Consider the following 21,906-nt stretch of genomic DNA (forward strand, 5'->3'; position numbering starts at 1 on the left):
ACAAGGGATCCGGAGGAGTAGCACGACTCGGACGTGAGCAGCGGCGCTGGAGCATCTTTCCAGGGTGCGTGCGTAGGAGCGCGCCTGCCACGTCCGCCCCCCGCGCCCCCGCGCCCCTCGGTGGGCGCCCGGGGCCTGCGGCTACACCTGGGCTCTGCGCGTAGCGTGCGGGGCAGGTGTGCTGCGCGCGCGGCGAGCGCCGATTGGCTGTGCAGACTCCGGTGAAGTACCTGGGCGAGGTGAGTCCCGCCACCCGCAGGGTCCCCGCGGGGCGCGAGCCGGGCGCACCTCAGCCGCTCTGCCCTTTTTTTTTCTTTTTTCTTTTTTTACCTTGGGCTTGTTGGTTTCAGGCAGCCGCGCCGGTGCGCGCCGCGAGGCAGCCGGGCAGCAGAGGCGGGTCCCCCGAGAAGCCCGCCGGGCGCGTCCCCACGGGGAGGATGAGCGGCACCGGCGCCAGGTCCAGCCACCTGTCCCAGCCGGTCGTCAAGAGCGTGCTGGTGTACCGCAACGGGGACCCTTTCTTCGCGGGGCGCCGCGTGGTCATCCACGAGAAGAAAGTGTCCAGCTTCGACGTGTTTCTGAAAGAGGTGACGGGCGGTGTTCAGGCGCCGTTTGGGGCGGTCAGGAACATCTACACGCCGCGGGCCGGCCACCGCATCCGGAGGCTGGACCAGCTCCAGAGCGGGGGCAACTACGTGGCCGGGGGTCAGGAAGCCTTCAAGAAGCTCAAGTGAGTCCGTCCGTCTGTCCTCGCCGCCCAGCACCTAAGGTTGCACGCAGGTGTGCGGTGCGCTCGGGCCGGGTCCGGAGCCCCGCGCCGCCCGCCCTCGGCGGCCTCCCCGCGCTGCCGCCGCAGCCGGGCTGGGGCTGGGGCCGGGGCTGGGGCTGGGGATTGAAAATGGGACCCGAGAAGGAATTTCACTCGGCGAGCGGGAGGAACAGGAATCTTAGCAAAGTATTCAGTGACCAAACTGGTACTTGACAATTTTCTGTTTTTTTTTTTTTTTCCCTTTTTCTTGGCACCTACTTTTTTGAGTTTAAATAACGATTTCTTAAAAATTATTTAGAAGTGTTGGATACTATTACCTACTCACAAGAGGAGAAAATTGCTTTCTGCATACGCCCCCCTCCCCCCCATTCAACTTCTTCCAACTTTTCCTTCCAAGTAGAAGTAGAAGCCTTTTTGGTAACTGACTACGTCCCACCGTTGTGACCCTTCTTCCACGGCCTGCGTGTTTATGCTGTGAACATAATGCTTGGAAAAGCTTACTGGCTCGCTGTATTTGTCTATATGTCTGTCTGTCTTTAGGTACTTGATGGCTAGATCTTCACGCGCAGGGGATCAGCATTGGTGCTTATTCCTAGTTCCTGGCAGGGAGCTCACTCACAGTAGGTGTGCAGGGAGTTAAGCTGTGCTTAGATCTGTGAAGGGAACAAGGACGTAACTCCTCATCTTTAAGAGTCTGAGACTAACAGGACAGACCCAAGAGGCACACTAATAATTTTAATGTAAGGTACAAAGGAATAATTGCAATGGGAAAAATAAAGTTATGCAGAAATTCACAGTTGAGGGACATTGTGGGGGTGGGTATTGCAGGATAGGTAGAATTTAATATTCCATAGGACTATTTATTTAATATTGTATTTATTTATTTGTGAGAGACGCACAAAGAGAGGGAGAGACACAGGCAGAGGGAGAAGCAGGCCCCCTGCAGGGAGCCTGATGTGGGACTCCATCCCAGGACCATGAGCTGAAGGCCTGTGCTCAACCACTGAGCCACCAGGTGCCCCTCCACAGGACTTTTTTAAAAAGCTCTATTGAGAGCTCTTTCACATAAGGTAAACTTTATGTATTTCAGTCATTTTTAGTGGGTTCATGGAGTTGTACAACCATGATTACAAGCTAATGTTGGAACATTTCCATCACTCCAAAATGAAACCCCATTCCTCCCAGTTTCCCTTTCTGCCCATCCCCTGGCAACTGCTAATCTACTCTCTGTCTCTATGGATTTGTTTGTTCTGGATATTTTGGATCAATGGTATCATACCATATTTGGCCTTTTCTTTTTCTGGCCTCTTTCACTTGGCTCATCCATGTTTTCCAGGCATATCCATGTGTAGTATGTATCAGCACTTTATTCTTTGTATTGTTGAGTAATATTCCATGGTATGGGTATGCCACATTGTGTTTACCCATTGATAGACATTTGGGTTGTTTCACTTTGGGCTGTTATGAAATAATGCTGCTAGAAACAATCATGTACAAGTTTTCATTTTCTTGGTTATATACCTGGGAGTAGAATTATTGAACCGCTTGGAAACTTTCCATTTCATAGTTTTTAATTGAAATTCAGCTTGGATCACAGGATAACAAAAAAATATGTTTACTGTAAAGCTTGTACTTGTGAATTCTAATTTTCACTATATAGAAGTATTTCCCCAAATGTCACTAATCTTGTCTAATATTATTTTTCTTTTCCCGAATGTGCTTAAACTGATTTCTAAAAGTGTTCTTCTTTTTTTCTGCCAGGCATTCTTTTTAAAGCAAGGTGATAGATGCATTTGGATTTAGTTTTCCCTTCTTGGAAACTTCCTTTAGCACACTTTGTCTAACTTCATAGACAAGAACTAAATGAAGTGATGTGTTTCAAAGACATTTAGAACTTAAAGATCAGGAGACATAAGGCTGAGTTGTTAATTAGCTATGTATCCTTGGGCAAGCCACTTGACTCAGCTTCCTGATATGGACAAAGAGCATAACCATTCCCGCCTCACAGGGTTTGTTAGAAAAGTGAATACTATGGATGTGAATGTGCTTTGTAAACATCAAAATGTCATATAAATACAAAGCATCACTATCCAGTTCCTTTCATCATGCTTTTTGTTGATTTTTTAAATTAAATAATCCCCATAAAAAAGCAGTTTCATGGGAATGGAGATCTGTTTTGGAATCTACAGCCCAAATTTGCAGACTCACTTTTGTAACTCATATTCTCTTTTGTTTGTTTGGCATTATCAACTCAAAAGATAAAAACAGGTCCAGTTCCAAACCAAATAAAAAGTGTACTTCAAGTCATTCTTTATATAGATATAAGGGATTTGCATGGTTATTTTTGCCTTTAATTCACATACAAAAAAATACCTGAGTCTGTTATAGTGGTTTCCATGGTTAGTTTTTACATGCTGACAGAGGAATAGTCTATTTCTGTTAAAGTGGTAGTATCTATGGTTATAATGATATAAGCCAAGAAGATTTAAATGCTGAATATATTTGAAGCTTAGCAGTTGCAAATTTACAAAACAATTGAGGCAACTGGCAGGATGAAAGAAAGCCCAGAAGATATTGAAGGTAATTTATGTCATTTAGGCCCTACATGATGTTGGGGAAATTTAGCAATGGTAGAAAAAAATTATTCAAATGAAAATGATCAACTTCCTTCTTGAATTTCTTTTACCCAGATTTTTCCTAATATTTTTGAAACCATAATTAGACTTGAGGTAGCTATTAAACTTTTATTTTATAGTGGAGAATTCTAGAGATGGTTATCTTCCCTAAAGTTTTTCTATGTGTTTCTGAACATTGACTCTACTTCACTAATCATGTGGATCTGAGATCACTTTTCTGCACATGGCAGTTAAGCTGTTTTGCTCCTATGGCAGAAATCAATCCTGGTAGATCTGCAAAAGAGCCATTTTGTTGCTAAACAGAGGGAGTTTTGCAATATTTTATGTAAACACTGTTTATATAAGAAAGGCATGATTTCTAGTAGCATTGATTGACTAAAGCATTCTATCAAAAAATGCAAACAACAATAATAAAATACGGCTAAAATTAACTCTTAGTATAAATTCTTTTTTGCCAACTCAACAATTATGTAGTTGAGGTATCTTTGTATCCCTGGTTATAAATTAAATGCACCTGCTCTGTGTGAAGGACAATGGAACCAGATCACAGTGATGGACTTAGGGCTTGACGGTGACAAAAGTGTAGCTTGCAGGTTGTGTTTATGCTATATCTGAAGAATGATCACAAGTTAATATCTATAGCAAGTAGGAGTTTAATAATAGGGGTCTCCAGAGGTTAACTAGTCCACCCATGTGCATTGATTTAGCTGAATCAATGCCTAAGCTATCCCATGTGGCTGAGCATTTCCATATCAAGAAAGTGTCTTCATAGGAAAGAAAATTCCCCAGCCTTTCATAGATGGTCTAATGCACACTACCAGTACTTTCTTTGTTTTGACCTAAAGGCTGTTATTAATGGAACTATTAAGGACCTGTACACACAAACCACTCTTTATATCAAAAGTGGTATAAGAATTAGAAATACCACGTATATGGTCAGGGGCCAACCACCGTGGGGGAAAAATGTTCCCTCTAAGAAGTGTGTGTTTCTAAGACTTCAATTTCATTGAAGTTGGGAGAAGAAGACAGTGTATCAGCTCTGGTTGGTGATGCTCAAAGCTGTTCCTGCTACCATAATTGCTTTTGATTAAGGAGCTATTGATCTTTGCTTTAGGCTTACGTATTTCCTATGGCTTGCTTTACTTTTTAAAAATTTTAATAAGAAATTTACATAATGACTCAAAAGTAACAAAAGAAACCCTTACTGTTTTGTTTTTTTTTCCTCCCCCAGTTACTTGGACATAGGAGAAATGAAGAAGAGACCTATGGAAGTTGTTAATACAGAGGTAATGCGAATAATATTTTGAAGGTTCAAGTAAATAGCAATACCATTTTTGCATTTCTTATAGCATGTCTTAGGATTTAGACGGCATTCTAATTCTTTATAGACAAAGGTATATATTTTTCAGGTTTTGCTTACGTTATAGCTGAAGAATGACCACTAGTTACTATCAGTAGCAAGTAGTAAAAAGTGTATCAGTGAATTGGTTCTGGATGTAATTTTGTTTGAAGGATATACAACTGTTCAAAGTAGGCAGACCTTGCTTGAAGTTAGTGACCAAGGCCAAATTTCTGTGATAGAATATGAGGTATGTGAATTCTTTAAACATGAGCATATATCTGCTCTGGATTCTTTGTCTTTGATGAAGATGCTGGCAAAGTGCAACAGGTATGCAATATATTTTTCTTATATACTTTCTTCAAAAGATTATCCTTCACAGGGGATGCATTCACGAGGACTCTAGTTAATTTAATTTGCTGACTGTTCTTCCACTGAGGGGCAATAGCTCTTGGTGTCCTTTATTGTGGGTCTGTGTCCCAGCCCCCCAGACAAGGTTCTGACTTATAGGTGCATATGTTACCTGTGAGAAACCCGCCCCTTCCCTCTAACTAGGAGACTGCATCTCTTCTGCTTTATTTCTTCCTGGTGATTCCCTTCTCTTTTCTTCTAACTATGCAGACCCAGCTGTAGCCTTTCATTTCTTCTCAGTTCTTCCCCATAAAGTTTTGTGGAGGAGATAAAGAGAGAGCAGTAGAAGAAGTTTGGAGATGCAGAGGAGATGGGAAACGGAGGTGCTCTTTGACTATCCAAGCCCTACTCTCCCTGTTGTTCCCCTGAGGCCCTCTCTCCCACTGCCATCCTCCCAGCCTAGATAGGGATGTATACATTGCCCTCACTCTGCATTCCTGGTCTTGATCTTCAATGCAGAGACCCTCCTCCTGGAGTCACACCATGACTGCACTCAATGCCTGCTGTGAGCCAGGGGAGCCCCTAATTTCATTGCCAGCAAGGGAGAGTTTTGGGTTCCTTGCATCCCAGAAGGGAGGTGTGGATGCATTTGCTCATAAAGATATCACTTTATTTTATTTTATTTTTTTTTAAGATATCACTTTAACTATTGGCTCTGCAGGATTATCCCTGATGTTTGACGTAGGGCGCAAGGTTTTGTGAACTGTTCTGAGAATGTATTATGTGTATAATTCTTACCAGGAGCAGGGGAGTACCCCTCTCTTTCCCATGGCTGATTTCCAATCAAACTTGTAGGATTCAACAAGTTCAAAGTCAGAGGACTATCTAGGAACAGACTTGATAGACACTGGCCTTTCACAAAAATTATAGATGCTTTCTTGATTTAAGCTGGTGATTTCATTCAGTGTTCGAGTCAATCGAGAAAAGATTGCATACCTTGTCAAAGGCTATTGACTGCTCTTTGTTGGAGGAAGAGAACATATCTTATTCCCAGTCACAGGGAGGGGTTCACAGAATTCTTGAAGTGAGTCTAGAACATGATGAATACATCAATTAGGAGGGTGGAGAGCAGTTTCAAGGAGGGATGTTTCAACACAGTGGTAGCACAGACCATGCTTATTCAGAGATGTTCCAGTAGAAAGGATGAATAAGGTTATTTATCAAAATCTGGGTCATTTCCCTCAAAAATGAGGTGATGTCATACCGTTTGAGTTGTCTGTGTTGGCGACGTGATAAAGGCTATCACATCAGCGTACATGATTCAGTCATCCTAATTGCTCAACACATCAATTCTAAGAATTCCCTGCAAGTGTTAGTGTAGAAAGACCCTTTATCATTCAGAGGCATTCTGCTGGATGTGTCACCTTGTGTCCTAGCCACTGTGGCTCCGTTTGGACATGATGGATTCTGGGAGTCAGAGACGACATTCCTTCCCTTCTCCCAGAGCACCCTCACCCAAGTCCATCATATGATCTGGGTGCTCTTTAGACAGTTAATAATTTAGACACAGTGGAATCCACTTGCTGACCACAGGTCACAGTAGTGAGAACATGCATGTCACCTTGACATTTGAAGTCCTTTTGTGGTTTCTGTCATTTTCTGTTCTATGAGGCTCATCTTTGAAGAGATGCTAAAAGGACAGCTAGTCCTGTTCCTCTTGCTCTTTATGGCCATATCACTAGGATGGAGAAAGGCAGAGCTCTGGTGGACCTCTTCCACTAGCCCCAGAGAAGTACATGGTCCTCTTTGGCCAGCACTTTGGGTGGCAGGAGGAAAGGGGGAGAAGAGAAAGGAGATAAAGATTAGAAACCAAGAAGGTGCATCTGTGGGAGTTTGCACCTGCTCCAAGGTGGGGCAGCACTGTCACTGTGGGCTCAGAGAAGACCTCCCTTGTCTCCCTACATGTGGGTCCTGCTTTTACTAACATCCAGATAAAGGAAGCTCCTAGGTCAGGTTTGCATTCTTGCTCCCGGTCCTCAAGCATTTTCTAGTTGCATTCTTATCTTTCATCCCATCCTCCCTCCATCAGTTGTGGTCTTAATAAAAATGGGTTGCTCATCTTTTGACCTTGGTGGCACATCTTTTATTCTCCATCTTCTCCTTGCTTCCTTCTCCCCTCCTCTCAGCCCAGGTGCAGATCTCTTGCAATATATCTATATACCAAGTCAACTCACCAGCTTTTCTCTTTCCTCTGCTACCTAAGCCGGCTGTGGGGGTCCTCTGTTGGCAAGTGCTAGAAGCCTCTCATCGGCACGAAACACCTTTCCTTTTCCTTACCAGCATGCACTGTGCTTTTGCCCTGAATGGGTTTCTCCTTGCATTTCTACCTCATCTCTTTTGCTTTCATGGGATTAGATGCCTAAACTGTGCAGCACAGTAGGCAGAGTTCTGGGAGCAAAACTCAACAAGACATGCGTAACCTCTCAGCCTCAGGAATTGATAGTCTTGGTGAACAGATGGATGTGTGAACATCTCTAGCACCAGAGGATTAGTGATTCAATTCAGAGGGATTCAGTCCAGTGTGTGTGGAGCCGTTTAAGCACAGTTGGCTCCATCATGTTGCAACAGAGCCCTTGTGAACCCTTCAAACAGAGGCTCCCCCTCTTGGACACAGAGTTGCCCTTTTGCTGGTCATCCTGCCTGGCATAGGGCATCCTTCAGACGAATAGCTGTCTCGCATGCACAACCTGTTCTTCCACGTGCAGGGCCTCGATGCACATTGTGCAGGAGGGGTGAGCAGACAGCTCGGCCCCAGAGAGTATGTGGCAGGTTGGGGTCTGTGCGGGGCCCTGGGCGGCACTGGAGACTTCGCCACTCTCTCTCTGGAGGGATGTAGAGTCTAGGGGAGGAGATGGGGGAGGGGTGGAAATCATCCTGTTATTCCCCAGGGTGCTGGCCCAAAGGTTTGCTCAGAGGACTGAGGAATTGAAGGTGGGCTCAGGCTTATGGGTCAGGACTGTCTACTGTGGGGCTGTTTCCCCTAGATGAAGGCTCCAAGGGCATCCCTATCTACAGCTTGATTAATGGGAATTAATTAATACTTAGATCTGTGTGAGAGGCAGAGCCTGTCTCTTGCCTCAAGAGTGGAGGCCATCTGGGCTAGATGAGAGACGGGGCAGCCTTGCCCTCAGTGAGGCTTGGAGGATGGACCCACAACAAGGCGGCTGCAGGGTGAGTAGAGGCATTGCATGTCCTACAGGCGTGCAGCAGCTCCAGGCTGCCATCAAAATGGCTTTTCCAGTGATTCCCGCTCTCCTTTTGCTGACGTTCCAGGCCTGCTTTGCGCTGTCCATGTTTTACTGGGGATCTTTTTTTTTTTTCCTTCAAGATTTTTAATTAATTTATTCATGAGAGACACACACAGAGAGAGGCAGAGACACAGACAGAGGGAGAAGTGGGCTCCCTGCAGGAAGCCCGGTGAGGGACTTGATCCCAGGACCCCGGATCATGATCTGAGCCGAAGGCAGACCCTCAAATGCTGAGCCACCCAGGCACTCCTTACTGCAGATCTTTAATTGCTACACTGTCCTCACCTCATAATCACCCGAGTTACTCTCCACTCCTCCTGACCTCCCCTCCAAACAGCTCTCAGTCTAGAATGGATTCTACTTCCCTTAGCCACCACCTCAGAGTCCTTCAGGGAGAACCCAGATCTTATGAAAGACGATTTCCTCCCCCCTCTGTCTCAGCCTTGTCCTGTCAGCCTTCTCCAAGAGCTGTCCCTTGTTGCACCAAGTCAATAAATATGATTTCATGGGATAAGTTTGTCCCCATTCCTGGTTAGTCTTGAGCTGATCAGTCTTGAACATATGCATCAGAGCTGCCTGTTAAAATTGTAAGTCTCTAGGAGGTCATCTGATTCTGCAGTACCTAGCATGAGTAGGCTGGTAACAGTTTTTCCTTTTTTTTTTTTTTTTTTAAACATTTTATTTATTTAAGAGAGAGAGAGTGATTGAGAGAGAGAGAGAGAGAGCATGAGCAGGAGGGGCAGAGGCAGAGGGAGAAGCAGACTCCCTGCTGAGCAGGGGCCTGATATAAGACTGGGTCCCAGGATCCTGAGATCATGCATAATCTGAGCTGAAGGCAGACCTTTAACCAACTGAGCCACCCAGGCTTCCCAGGCTGGTCGAGAGTTTTAATTCCCTCTACTTTCAAATATTCCTCATCAACAGTTCAGAGAGATGTCTCTTTGCCTTTTGCATGCCCGGTTGTTCCGGGTTTCACATATGAGTGAGATGTTGCAAATGCCTTGAAGGTTTTCGTGGCCACCATCTATTTAGATTTGGTTTCAGGGATAAACTTAGTTGTGGTTGAGCCTTTGTGTGATGCATTAGTGTCTCCCTAGTGTGATTTGGAGCTGTATTAAATGAACATTGTTCACTTAACAAGGATTTATTGTGTGTCTGCTGTGTGCTGGGCTTCATGCTTGTCCTCTGGGAGCCAAACCCACATGGCCCCTGTCCTCATGGACTTGGCTACCATTTAACCTCTCTTGCTTGCTGTGATTGATTTTAACTCCATTGGCGATGATCTTCGTTGAGGAACTCATACATTTTCTTGGTCAAGGCCCTCATTTTGAGAGCTAAACAGATTTGGAAGTGAAGATTAGACTTCCCCATTATTAAAACTTGATTGGCCTCATCTGCTGGCTCAGCCTCTGGTCTTTGAATGGCCCTCTTGGCCTTGTCTGTCTTCCTCTCCGTGTCTGGTTCGTCTCGGTTCTATGCCCAATGCAAGTTTCTTTTCTTCTTCTTTTAAAAAAATTTAATTATTCATCCATTCATTCATTCACTCATGGGGGACAGAGGGAGAGGGAGAAACAGGCTCCCTGTGGGGAGCCTGATGTGGGATTTGATCCCAGGACTCCGGGATCATGACCTGAGCCAAAGGCAGATGCTCAAACACTGAGCCATCCAGGTGTCTCCTCAATGCAAGTTTCCATCACTGTCTGATACAGAACAGCTTGGAGCTTTATTTTCTTGAATCTCACTAATCTGTGTTCTCAGAGTCAGCAGAAAAGACCATTTTTAGCCTTTTCTCACATTTATATTTCTAAAAAAATTAATCAAGCATCTATTTGGTTTTCTCCTTCTTTCATCCACCCTTCCTCATGTGCTTCTGGAAGTGTCCGACCCACGTGCACCTGATGACCTGGAGAAGGTCAGGCTTGCTTTATTTCTAAGTGATCCATCCGTGAATAAGCGTGCTATCTGTAGTTTTGAGAAGTGGGGCCTTAAAAAGAAATCTGCAAATTAAAACCTGAAATGAGACCCCAATGATGTCCTTTCAGAGGAAGTGGGAGCCTCCTTGATGGATGCGCCAGTCAGGTTGAATTCTCTTGAATACACATCCCTTACCTTAGATGTTCAACAGTGGAGAATTTGGATAAGCTTTGTTTCTTCTTAGTGGAGAGGAACACTTGCAGGAGTACCTGGGAGAGGTGGAGGGGCAGGAAGAGAGATTTCTGGAGCATCAAAACTGGAAAGCTTGTGGTGATGGGGGTTGTCCAGCCTTTGGGTAGGCCACCGTGGTGCGCATCTTTAAGGCTTTGTGAATAATTTTTACAAGTTCATATTTTTGCCTAATTATTAGGTATAATCTCTAATGAAACATACTATGAGATTTGCTACTTAAAGGCTTTTGGTTGGAAATGGGATTCTAGACATTAAATTGGGTGTAATTATTAACCTCACTGCGGGGAAGGCATGGGGCTCTGTGGTTTAACTTACTAATCTTTAGCCTGGGAATTCTGGGTTCAAAGGGGGAACTACCATATAGTTAAAGTCCTAAATAGTTCTTTCTTTAACTTGGGGAAAGATTTCTAGATTAAAGTTTACTAATTTATTGAAGAATCAAAGAAGATAAAACCACTTCTGTGAGGTCTTTCAGCAATAATTGAGACTTCTTCCCAATCTTTTATTTCTTACCTTCCTCTACCTTCCTAATATAACTGCTAAGTAAGAAGTGTTTTTCCAGGGATAGCTAGTTTTCATCAGTGGTCAGGATGATTCCAAGGTGAATATGACCTTGCCACAGTTCTCTGAAGACACAATTTTCTATTAAAAACAGCTAGCGATATTTCACTTTCCTTCTACATTTTCTCGTTTTATTTATTTTTTTCAGTATTGAGCTGTGTATGTATGTATGTGAGTTTGAACAAGAATAAGAATGAAATGTTGCATCAGTCTGGAAAATAGTGGTCTAATGAAAACTATACCGTAATAACCCTAATCAGCTCTGATCAAAAGCTGAAGGTTTGGTGATTTTAGTTTGTCCATTAGCATGAATCGTGACATTTGTTTCAGATATTTTGTATTCTCTATTTGGCATTTAGACATGATTTTAGGAGATTGAATGTGAAAGTGCAAGACATATGAATTAGTATAATTTTTAAGTTTGTAGTAATAAGCTGTTCTAAGCAAAGACAGACTTATAATAGACATTTAGAAAATAATTATCATATTTTAAGAAGCAAACAGAAAAAGTATCTAGTAAAATAAATTGCTAACTAAATGTAAATGTTTGAAAATACCACTTAATCATAATAAGACATTACTACTAAACAACAAGACCTATTGAGCAGAGAAAAACTTCTTGTTCTTATACTGGATGGGATTCAGACACATGTGAATATGTACTATGATCTGAAGTTCTGTCGAGGTAAACCAAGCTTCTGGTTGTGCACTTACTAATACTTAGGTTCACATTTTAGGATAATTAATAGAAGGAGTTTATTGGGTTTTCTGGTAAGGTCAAAGGGACTATTCATGATGAAGGTATGATAATTTCCATATGGTAGGAATAATTGGGAAAGCGTGATTAAGCAAATAGTGAAGGATAGCCAAGGAAGACAAATAAATTATGCTCAGTCGTTTATTGTATACTGCTCATGTATGTTTTCCCATTTTCTCAAGAATATTTATCAAGAGACTGCTGAATGCCAGGCAGTGGGCTAGAGTCCAGCCATACAGACATAGAAAGACACTTACCATAGTAATTGTTGTAGGAAGACTCTGGAAAGAGTTTGAAGAGATGAGATACACCAAAAAGAATAAGCAGATTGAAATATATCAGAGATTGTTATTCCAAGGGGAGAAAATGATTTATTTAGACCTAGTTAATAATTGGCTTCAGTACTTAACAAAGAATACGGTGACTAGCTCTTCTCCACCATAGCTGGGTACCAAAAAGGGGGAAACCAAAATTAAACTATAGGTTGATGGCTGAGGAATTTAAGTAGAATTGAAAGAAAAAATTCTTTAAAAATTGGTGAAGACCACTAAACAAGTGTCAGGGCAGCCTGGGTGGCTCAGCGGTTTAGCGCTGCCTTTAGCCCAGGGTGTGATCCTGGAGACCTGGGATCGAGTCCCATGTTGGGCTCCCTGCATGGAGCCTGCTTCTCCCTCTGCCTGTGTCTCTGCCTCTCTCTCTCTCTCTCTCTCTCTCTCTCTCTCTCTCTTTCTCATGAATGAATAAATAAAATCTTAAAAAAAAAAGAAAGCAAGTGTCATGTTTCCTTTCTGCCTATTTCTAATGATAGACCCATTCTTCTGACTTCCATATCTCGGTTGCATACCAAGATGGCAGAGCTGAGTTGAGATTGATGCCCTCTGACCCAGGGTTTGTGGGAGCCTTACTGGGAGACCCAGGAAGACCCAGGCTTGGGTTGTCACATCCCTGGTTGGAGGAGGCAGCAAGCATGCAGAGAGAACCGCTGGAGTGATTGGCAATCCATGGCGGTGCCTCCTGCTGTGATTTCTTTTATCAGAGAACCCTTCAGTGTAAATAAGCATGTGGTGCTCTGATTCACTGGCACTTCCAGTCAGAAATTTTGAAAAGCAACAAAATTTGGAGCAACATGATGAAAATGAAGGGTCTGGAAGATATTCCTGTCTTGGAATGTGGTTTTTGTATTTAGAACTGAAGGTATCCTAGCATCTTTGACAGATACGCAACCATCTTGAGAGATGTTTCACTTTTTCCCCCCACACAATGTAAGTCTGGAAAAGACAACCCAAGAGGGTGATATGTTAAAGGAATAAGAGAAATGAAACTCAGAGGAATCAGTAATAAGAAACATATAACATCATTTATGATAATACATTGATTTTTTGATTTTGGTATTGAAGCTTGTCAGTGCTTACCTAATTTTAAATTTTATTTCCCTTTAATTTAGAAAAAATTGTCTGTGTGTGTTTACTTTTCCTATTTTACTATTACATGGGTTACTTGTAGAAACTGTTTCAAAGATCCCCAGTGGCACAGAACAGCAATAAATCCTTAGACTTTTGCTGGTGGAATAGCATGGGAAGAATGCCATGCTAATGAAGCCAGGGACTTGTGCTCAGACCTCATGGGCCTCTTAGTTCTGCTAGGTGTGTGGCCCTGGACTGACCCACACACAGCCCCCTACCTTCTCAAGTGTGGTGCTGGTAAAAGCATGGGCCAGAGTGTATGCATAATTTAGCTGCCTCTATCACCATGCTGGAAGAACACCTGTAAAGGTCTCTATCTTGCAGGTAGGTAGCAGGCTAGTAGTCTTAATCTTTCCATATAAAAAAACAGGTTTCAACATACTTCAAAATGGATTGATGGTGGTATTTTTTAAGATAGGGCTGTTGGGGTGTCTGGGTGGTTCAGTTGGTTAAGTGTCTGGTTCTTGATTTAAATTTTTTTTTTTTTTTTGGAGTTCAGTTTACTTGATTTTGACTCAGGTCTTGCTCTTAGAGTCCTGAATTCAGGCCCAGCACTAGGCCCTGTGGCCCTGTGTTGAGCTCCCCACCCAGCATGGAGCCTGTTTTTTTTTTTTTTTTTTTTAGAAAGGCTATTTATTTGCATTTTGTTGATTTCAGCAGGAAGTTTGCAGGTGGTGTGCCTTACTGTCTGGCTCTGTCAACAATGAGAACTCCCACTGATCCTTGTGAAAGACTCCTTTATAAACAGTTAGCCAGATCAAGCTCAGATGTCATCCATGATTACATAGTTTGGATGTTTGGTTTGTTGAAATAAGGCTGATTTCAGCCCACCTGTCAGCTGGGGACAAAACTCTAAGTGGTAAGGGATTGTGGGAGAAAGAAAACTAAATTGACTTGATATATTTGCAATGTCTAATGTTTAACCTGGAACATTTCTCTCTAGGAAATTTCTAATGGTAGTCTGTGCTGCTTTGTATGAGTGGTTTTTTGTTTTCTTCTCACCTTGAGTTTCAGAGATTTATGAGCTTCCATGGCCATTTTTCCTGTTTCAAATTCTATAACCTAATATACCTGGGCTGCCGACTTTTAGAAATTTTTATGAAACAAATCATCTAATATTACCCAAGTTGTAAAGTGTACATACATATTCACAGTCTGTCTTCCTGGAAGTGAACAGACAGCTCAATTTCCAGTGCTACAAGTTTTGCATTATTGAGTGTAGAATCTGCCACTGCTGCTTTTAAAAACTGGATTAGGGACGTCTGGGTGGCTCAGCGGTTGAGCCTCGGCCTTTGGCTCAGGGCCTGATCCTAGAGTTCCTGGATCGAGTCCCACATTGGGCTCCCTGTATGGAGCCTGCTTCTCCCTCTGCCTGTGTCTCTGCCTCTCTTTGTGTGTCTCTCATGAATAAATAAATAATCTAGAAAAAAAACTGGATTAAAAAGAGATTGGATATCTCAGTTTTTTAAAAATTTTTTATTTATTTATGATAGTCACAGAGAGAGAGAGAGAGGGGCAGAGACACAGGCGGAGGGAGAAGCAGGCTCCATGCACTGGGAGCCCGATGTGGGATTCGATCCTGGGTCTCCAGGATCGCGCCCTGGGCCAAAGGCAGGCGCCAAACCACTGCGCCACCCAGGGATCCCGGAAATCTCAGTTTTAAATTATATATATATATATATAGTATACATCACTACATCTGTATCAGTATAGCAAAGAGATTCTTTTAATATAGCTTTGCAAACCGATAGCTTATTTCTCGTGAATGCTCAACTGGCTGATACTTAATTTAGTCAGAGTGTATGGAAATTGAATTAAATTACCTTTGTGCTAGGCGGTGCTTCTCCTGGTCAGATTGCTGTCCACTTGTGTTATTCCTATTTCAATGATTTTATCAATAACATTGATTATCTTTGGCTCTTTTCACCTATTAGTGTAGCTAAACACATAAGCATAGGTATGGATGTAATGAAGGGCAGGGGATGTGACTTGTCACTGGGAACTTTCAGCATTTTCACTTAGTGACTATAACTTCAAACTCTCTTTGTCTCTCCCACCTCCCTATTTCACTTGTTTCCATATAGCCATATTCAATTTATAATTCTCCATCTGTTTGGAAATTCCCTTTGCTTGGCCTTCTGGCATAAAGTCAGTAGAGTTGTGTGCATCTAACTTGGTGTCAACAGGGCATGTTCGGTGCTTATTATAAGTGTATTTACTTGTAGACAATCTTGGCTAGATGTGTACATTTAGTCTGGTAGCAATGCTGGTTTAGTTTGTGTGTCCCAGACACCATGTGATTACTCTGAGTTTACAGGCAGAATTATAAAATGATAATGGCAGTCTTCTTGTACTCCATCTGAGAAATCCTTAAAGAATTTAAAGCGGACGGCTGTGTTTGCAGGGCTTGGGGGAGCGGAGTCGGAGGATGAATTGCTCTGTGTCTGTGGTATTATTTTGGGCCTTCTTTCTTGTAGGAGTGTTGGGAGCTTTAGGGAATGACACTAATCACAAGTATGGTTTTTTTCATTATGATTTTATTTATTAGAAAGAGAGCACAAGCGGGGAGAGAGGCAGATGGAGAGGGGGAGGAGGGCAGAGAGAAGCAGACTCCACAATGGGCAGGAAGCCTGATGCAGGGCGATCCCAGGACCCCAGGATCATGGCCTTAGCCAAAGGCAAATGCTCAACCAACTGAGCCACCCAGGCACCTCACTAATCACAAGTTTTATGGCTCTTTTTGGGAGTTAAAAGTTAATATCACAAGTTTTTCATCAAAAAAAATTATTGAGGACATATGTATGTGCCAGACATCATGCTAAATTGGATTTGCAATGGCAAGGGAGCCAGACAAGGTCATGGCCTTCATGAAGCTCATTGTTCGGTGGAGGCAAACAAGTCATCATAACAGAGCACGCAGCACAGGAGGCATGGTACCCTAGAGGGGCAGCTACCAGAGCCAGGTTTCCTGAAAGGTTTCCTGGAAGAAATGGCATTGAAGTTGAGCCCTAAAGGGATGAGTGGGTGTCAGCCAGGCCGACAGGGGAGGAAGAGGTCCCAACAAAGGGAACAGCATGTGTGAACATCTGCAGATGAGGGAACATGAAGCACATTTAGAAACTCACACAAATTCTGTTTGGCAAAAGAATGGGGAGGCATTGGGGTGACAGGGAGGGGATGGGGATATTGAGAGATGAGACTCGGGAGGCAGAAGGGGACCCAGAGATAAAGTGTTTTTAAAAGAGTTTTGACTTTCTTCTAAAATCACCAGAAGTTATAGAAGGAGTTCAACAAGGGGTTGACAAGGTGGCCCTTGCTGCCCAAGCAAGGCTGAAGGCCAGGAGACTACTTAGTGGAGAAGAATGTGGTGCTCATAATGAGGAGGCTGAAGAAAGGGTAGAGGGACCATATTTGAGAGGCAGAACTTAGTGATTGGTTGGGCGTGGGAGTAAGGAAGAGAGATTAGTGGATGATTTTTGGATTTCTGGCCCTGGACACTGGATAAATGGTTCTATCATCAGTGAGAAGATAGGTTCCCCTTCATGGAGACAGGGAGAACAGTTTAAGATTTTATTTATTCATTTGTAGAGAGAGAGAGAGTGAGAGGAGAGACAAAGAGGGAGGAAGAGAGACAAGCAGACTCTGTGCTGAGCACAAAGCCCAAAGCAGGGCTCTATCCCACAATCCTGAGATCATGACCTGAGCCAAAATCAGGAGTCAGATGCTCAACTGACTGAGCCACCCACGCACCACCCCCCTTTTTAAAAAAATAATAGTAACAGTCATAAATATTGGAAGTCTTAACTATTTGCAAATGGAGCCAATCCAAATGTTGGGAGTTGTATAAAATCAGAGCCCACAGTGGAGAGAGACAGAGAGTTGTTTTACTGTGTGTGTAGTAGTGTTCCAGGGCCCTGTCAAAGTTATCTAATTTAATCCTTATACAGTAGGGATTGTTATTATCTCATTTTGCAGAAGAAGAAACTGGTTACCATGATCCTGTCTAGCTGAGAGGTGCTGCCTGTGTGTCTTTTTTGGTTTTGAAAGGGGATTGAGAGGGTCTTCTTTATTTATTACAGTTTTACTTAATGATGATAGGAAAGAGAAGCTGTATAAAGAAGACTGAAGTTGGGAAGTGAATCCAGAAAAGGGGCACAATTTTCTTTTAATATCCTTTAATATTTTTTAACAAGTCACCATTAATTATAAAGTCTTGCCTGGAGTTATTTTAGTTGTATTCTCAATTGACTTTTTTTTTTTTTAACCTTTGCTAATATTCCCTCTAGGACAAGATATTTATGCTGAATGTTTCCAATACAGCACTTGAAATGGCTTTGGCATGTCTACTTATAAAATGGCTCCCACAGGAAACCTAAAATATTTTTACATGGAAATTTACTACAGGGTGTGAAGAGATTAGAGAAGGAGACATGGAACCAAGAACCATGAATGCATTTTTAACTGTCATATTTACTGTCAAAGGGCTGTTTCTTTTCTTTTCTTTTCTTTTTTTAAAGGATTTTATTTATTCATGAGAGATGCAGAGAGAGAGGCAGAGACTTAGGCGGAGGGAGGAGCAGGCTCTCTGTGGGAAGCCCAATTTGGGACTTGATCCTAGGACCCCAGGAGCATGCCCTGAGCTAAAGGCAGATGCTCAGCCACTGAGCCACCCAGGTACCCTAGTTTGGTTTCTTTAGCAAACATTCTGACCAGATGTTTTGAGTACCAGCTACCAAGTGACCAGGCTAACAGAGCAATCTTCAGGATGGGCAGAAGGGAGTAGGAAAGGTATCATGTTTTGGACACAAATTGCATTGCCCCCTCCCCCCCTGCAAGATCTTTGTGGAGCTCACTTTCTTCATCTGAAATGTGGGAATAATAATACCTCTTCAAATAATTGTGGCGAGGATTAGAAGCATATAGATATATTAAGCTGTTAGCATTATGCCCAAAGCATAGCTCAAACTCAATATGTGGGAATCGTGCCCTGTTGCCATGATGTGAGTCAGGGTTCTATGAATTAAGCAGCTGGCCAGTAAAATAAGACCTCATCCTGGCTTCCTTTGCAGGCTGTGGCCAAAAGGGGAAAATGTAACTGTAGGTGCTCTGTGGACAGCACCCTCTATGGATGCTGCATGGTACTTATCACTCCCTCCGACTAGGGTGACTGTAGAGTAGAAGCTTGATAAACTGTTGAGATGATGATTATATAAACATATCAGGAAACAGGCAATGAAAATAGCACACAGGTAACTTCTTTGTGTGACTGAACTTGATGGTGGTCTTCAACAACAAGACAAAACTTAGTAGCATAAAACAATGATTTATTTTGCTTCTGGGTCCTGTGTCAGGAAGTCAGGGAGGATGCAGCAGAGAGAGTTTTTCTCTGCTTCAGCATGTCTGGATTTCAGGCTGAAGCCTTGACAGCCACATGCTGGAGTCCTTTGAAGGCTTGCTCACTCTTGTGTGTGAGAGGTTGCTAGTGTGGGTTATCAACTGGGCTTTACTTCCTCCTCACTTGTCCTGTCCTTTGCGATCTCTCCTTGTGGCGGGATGGAGCATCTTCACAGAGTGCTGGTGGGGTTCCAAGGGCTCAACCGCTGAGCCACCCAGGTGTCCCTAGACCTTACCTCTTGATGGAGAGTGGCAAGATTCTAGAAAAGAATTGGGCCAGAAATATTGCTGTGGCCATTTTTGGAAAGTACAGTCTGCCACACTGGAAATTTCTTTTGCTTACAACATTTAGAGTTGGTTATTGCCTACCTTCAGGCATCCATAGATTTGATGGTAATTTTGAGAATTAGCACGTAGGCTCTTCAACTCTCTCTCTTTTTCCTTTTTAGCATCCTGAAGACTGTAATATAAATTTTCTCCCCAAATGGAAGACATGTAGAAGGAGACTAGTAATATGACAAGTAGTTCTGTTTTCTGTAAACAGAATAAGTGATACAGATGATTTAGAACATCCTAAAGATTAAAAAGGTCTTCATCTGTTTATTAGAAGTGCAACTGCAGTTGTTTCATTTGCTACATAAACCACATAAAGATTTTTTCCTTAATTGATAGCAGGTACATTTTCTTTTTCAGAAACTGATACATGTCAGTTGTCATTTAAAGAAATTAATAGGGACTTGGCATAGAATCACAAAATGAACCATTTTTATCAAATCATTTGTAGTGCATAAGGCCTGAGGGCAAGTCTACTGCTTCCTTTTGATGTTGCACAGTCCTCCTACCTCCGTGCTGGGTTGCTTATCAAGGAAGAGAGAGGGGTAGTCATTTGGAGCAGCTAATTTTAGACAGGTAGTGCTGAGAAAGGTATGAGACCAGTGGAACAACATTGAGCTAATACTTCGATTTCTTAACAACATGTGGAAGAAACGACTGGGTGCATGTTGTAAGGCTGTGAGTGAAGGGGGACCGTGGAATTGACACGTCCCCAGACAGGATCCCTTCCCATCTTCACTGAGGTAAGAAGGGTTTTATAGACTGAGTGAGAATACAATAGTTGATTGAGTAAAAGATGGGGGGACATCTGAAGAGCTGGGAACAGAGGAGGGGGTGCTGATGGATGTCAGTACATGTCGGGAAAGACCAAAGGAGGAGCCTTTTATTTCAATATTCCTTTCTCCCCAAATACTGTATTTGGGGAGTAAACGTTCCAGTTGCCTTTTGCTGTGATTCATTTTAATGATGGGAACACCTAGTTTCTAAAATTGCAATTTAGACTTGTTGGGAACTCAGCCAGGCACTTTTGTGCTGGAGAGGAGAGCATCACGGTGCAGAACATAGGGTTCAACCACAGCCTCACTTTCTGTTCAGATTGAATGAAGTTCCTTTAAAACCCTTCCTGTGGATCATATTTCCCTGTCCCTCAGTGCCTGGGCTCTCTTTCCTTCCAAATTCTGTGTTCCTCTTGCATCGTGGGATCTTGTCTGCACACAGTAACCTAGAAAGAGATGGTGCAGTCTCACATCAGGAAGGTAGCCTGCCATACATACCAGCAAAGCAGACTGACAAGGATAAAATGTCTTATGTGTTCTTTGTGGCTGCTCATTTTAAAAGGCCATGTTTTTGGATAGTCGAGGAAGCCAAATCCCTCCTCTTTTGAAGCCAGGCAGAAGGACTTTGGAGCTCAAGACTGCCCAGCCCATACGGTTCTTATAGGGTGAACCCTTTGCTTTGATATATTATGCTACTCCCCATGGGCGTGAAGGTTGCAATTTATCTTTTGATGCATATGGCAGGTTTTGGAGTCTTTTGGAAAAGGCTGTCTTGAAATTACACTCGCCTGGGGTTGTTTGGCAGTTGGTAACCTGGAAACCTAATTGCAGCAACAAGCCAGCCAAACACAGTTACTCTTCTGAGTGCTCATAATGAAAGCAATACCAGGAGGGATCAGCCAGGAATTGACTGGACGGTCCTTGCAAACAAGACTGGCTTCTAGTTTATGGTTATTGCTTTTTGGGGTCCAGTAATTCTGAAGCATGTGCTGTGGAACTTTAAAAAAAATAACTAAATAATTCTGCAATCCCTGGTAGCATGTTTGCCAAAGACATTAGTAGCAATTGATACTGGATGAAGTCATTCTCTTTCATTTGAAGATTAATGTAGCTATTTTTAATTTCTTTCTCTATATCCAGGAATATATAAGAGGCTTGCTTTCTTTAAATAAATGTGCTTTTTTTTTTTTTTTTTGTAAGCACTACAATTAAATGGAAAGGACCACAGCGTGGAATCTTGAACACAAACAGCCCTTCCCCATTTTACTCATTCATTTGGGCATCAGAAATATAAATGCTGGTGGAAGAGCAGATCGTGCAGGGAAAACTCACTGTTTCCTGGGGGAGCCGTTTTGGGGTCACCTCATTGGTTCCTCGAATTACATCCTGAATGCAATTAAAGTGCAAAGTAAGCTAGGCCTCTTATAAAACCTAGATGAATCACGGAAATAGGTTGCTTCCACTTTGGGCGCGGTGGAAGGCATCTCTCTTCAATTTCCTGTTCCATTGGAATTTAGGTGACTAATGGGAGTTTCCTTAAGATGGTTGTCTCTGTCCAGCGTATCCATAATTTGGAGCAATTACTGTTCTTCCTTAGGTTTGTAATTGTGTGATGGATGGCAGGGTGAAAGTGAGGAGTTGAAATGAAGCAGAGATGCAATGGGATTGTTTCCAATGAACATTTCCACAAACCGAAGTTGATGAGAGACTTAGTTGAACTTGCTTTTTCTTCCCAGTATGACACTTTATGGTCAAGAAAGCAGACACACAAACTTGGTAAAGGTATTGCCAAGAAATCCGTCTTTGTGCAAAGATAGTAAGGGTGAACTTACTTCTTCATTTGTGTTACTGTTTTATTTTGCATGTCTCCCTGCTTACTCTACATCTACATACATTCTAGGTAACAAAGAATATCCACCCTGGATTATATCTCCAGGCCTCCATCAGGGAGGGATTGGCCATCTGTTTTTATTTGAATGTCTCAGGTGAGCATTGCTTATCATGGAGAGATGGCATGGCATGAATCTTAGAGCCAAACAGGCCTGAGTTTGTT

The 21,906-nt window shown here is 42.8% G+C and overlaps 1 protein-coding gene across 1 annotated transcript in view; it reads left to right on the forward strand.

Moving 5' to 3' along the window:
- The window catches only part of DCDC2 (doublecortin domain containing 2), a 162,164-nt gene continuing 140,258 nt past the window's right edge, over positions 1-21,906 (forward strand). The window contains exons 1-3 of the mRNA XM_041771741.1: positions 1-239; positions 351-730; positions 4,637-4,691. Of these exons, the coding sequence (XP_041627675.1) occupies positions 438-730; positions 4,637-4,691 (348 nt within the window). The 5' untranslated portion in view covers positions 1-239; positions 351-437. The remainder of the gene's footprint in view (positions 240-350; positions 731-4,636; positions 4,692-21,906) is intronic.

This window comes from Vulpes lagopus, chromosome 10 (genome assembly GCF_018345385.1).
Source record: "Vulpes lagopus strain Blue_001 chromosome 10, ASM1834538v1, whole genome shotgun sequence".
NCBI classification, from domain to species: Eukaryota; Metazoa; Chordata; class Mammalia; order Carnivora; family Canidae; genus Vulpes; species Vulpes lagopus.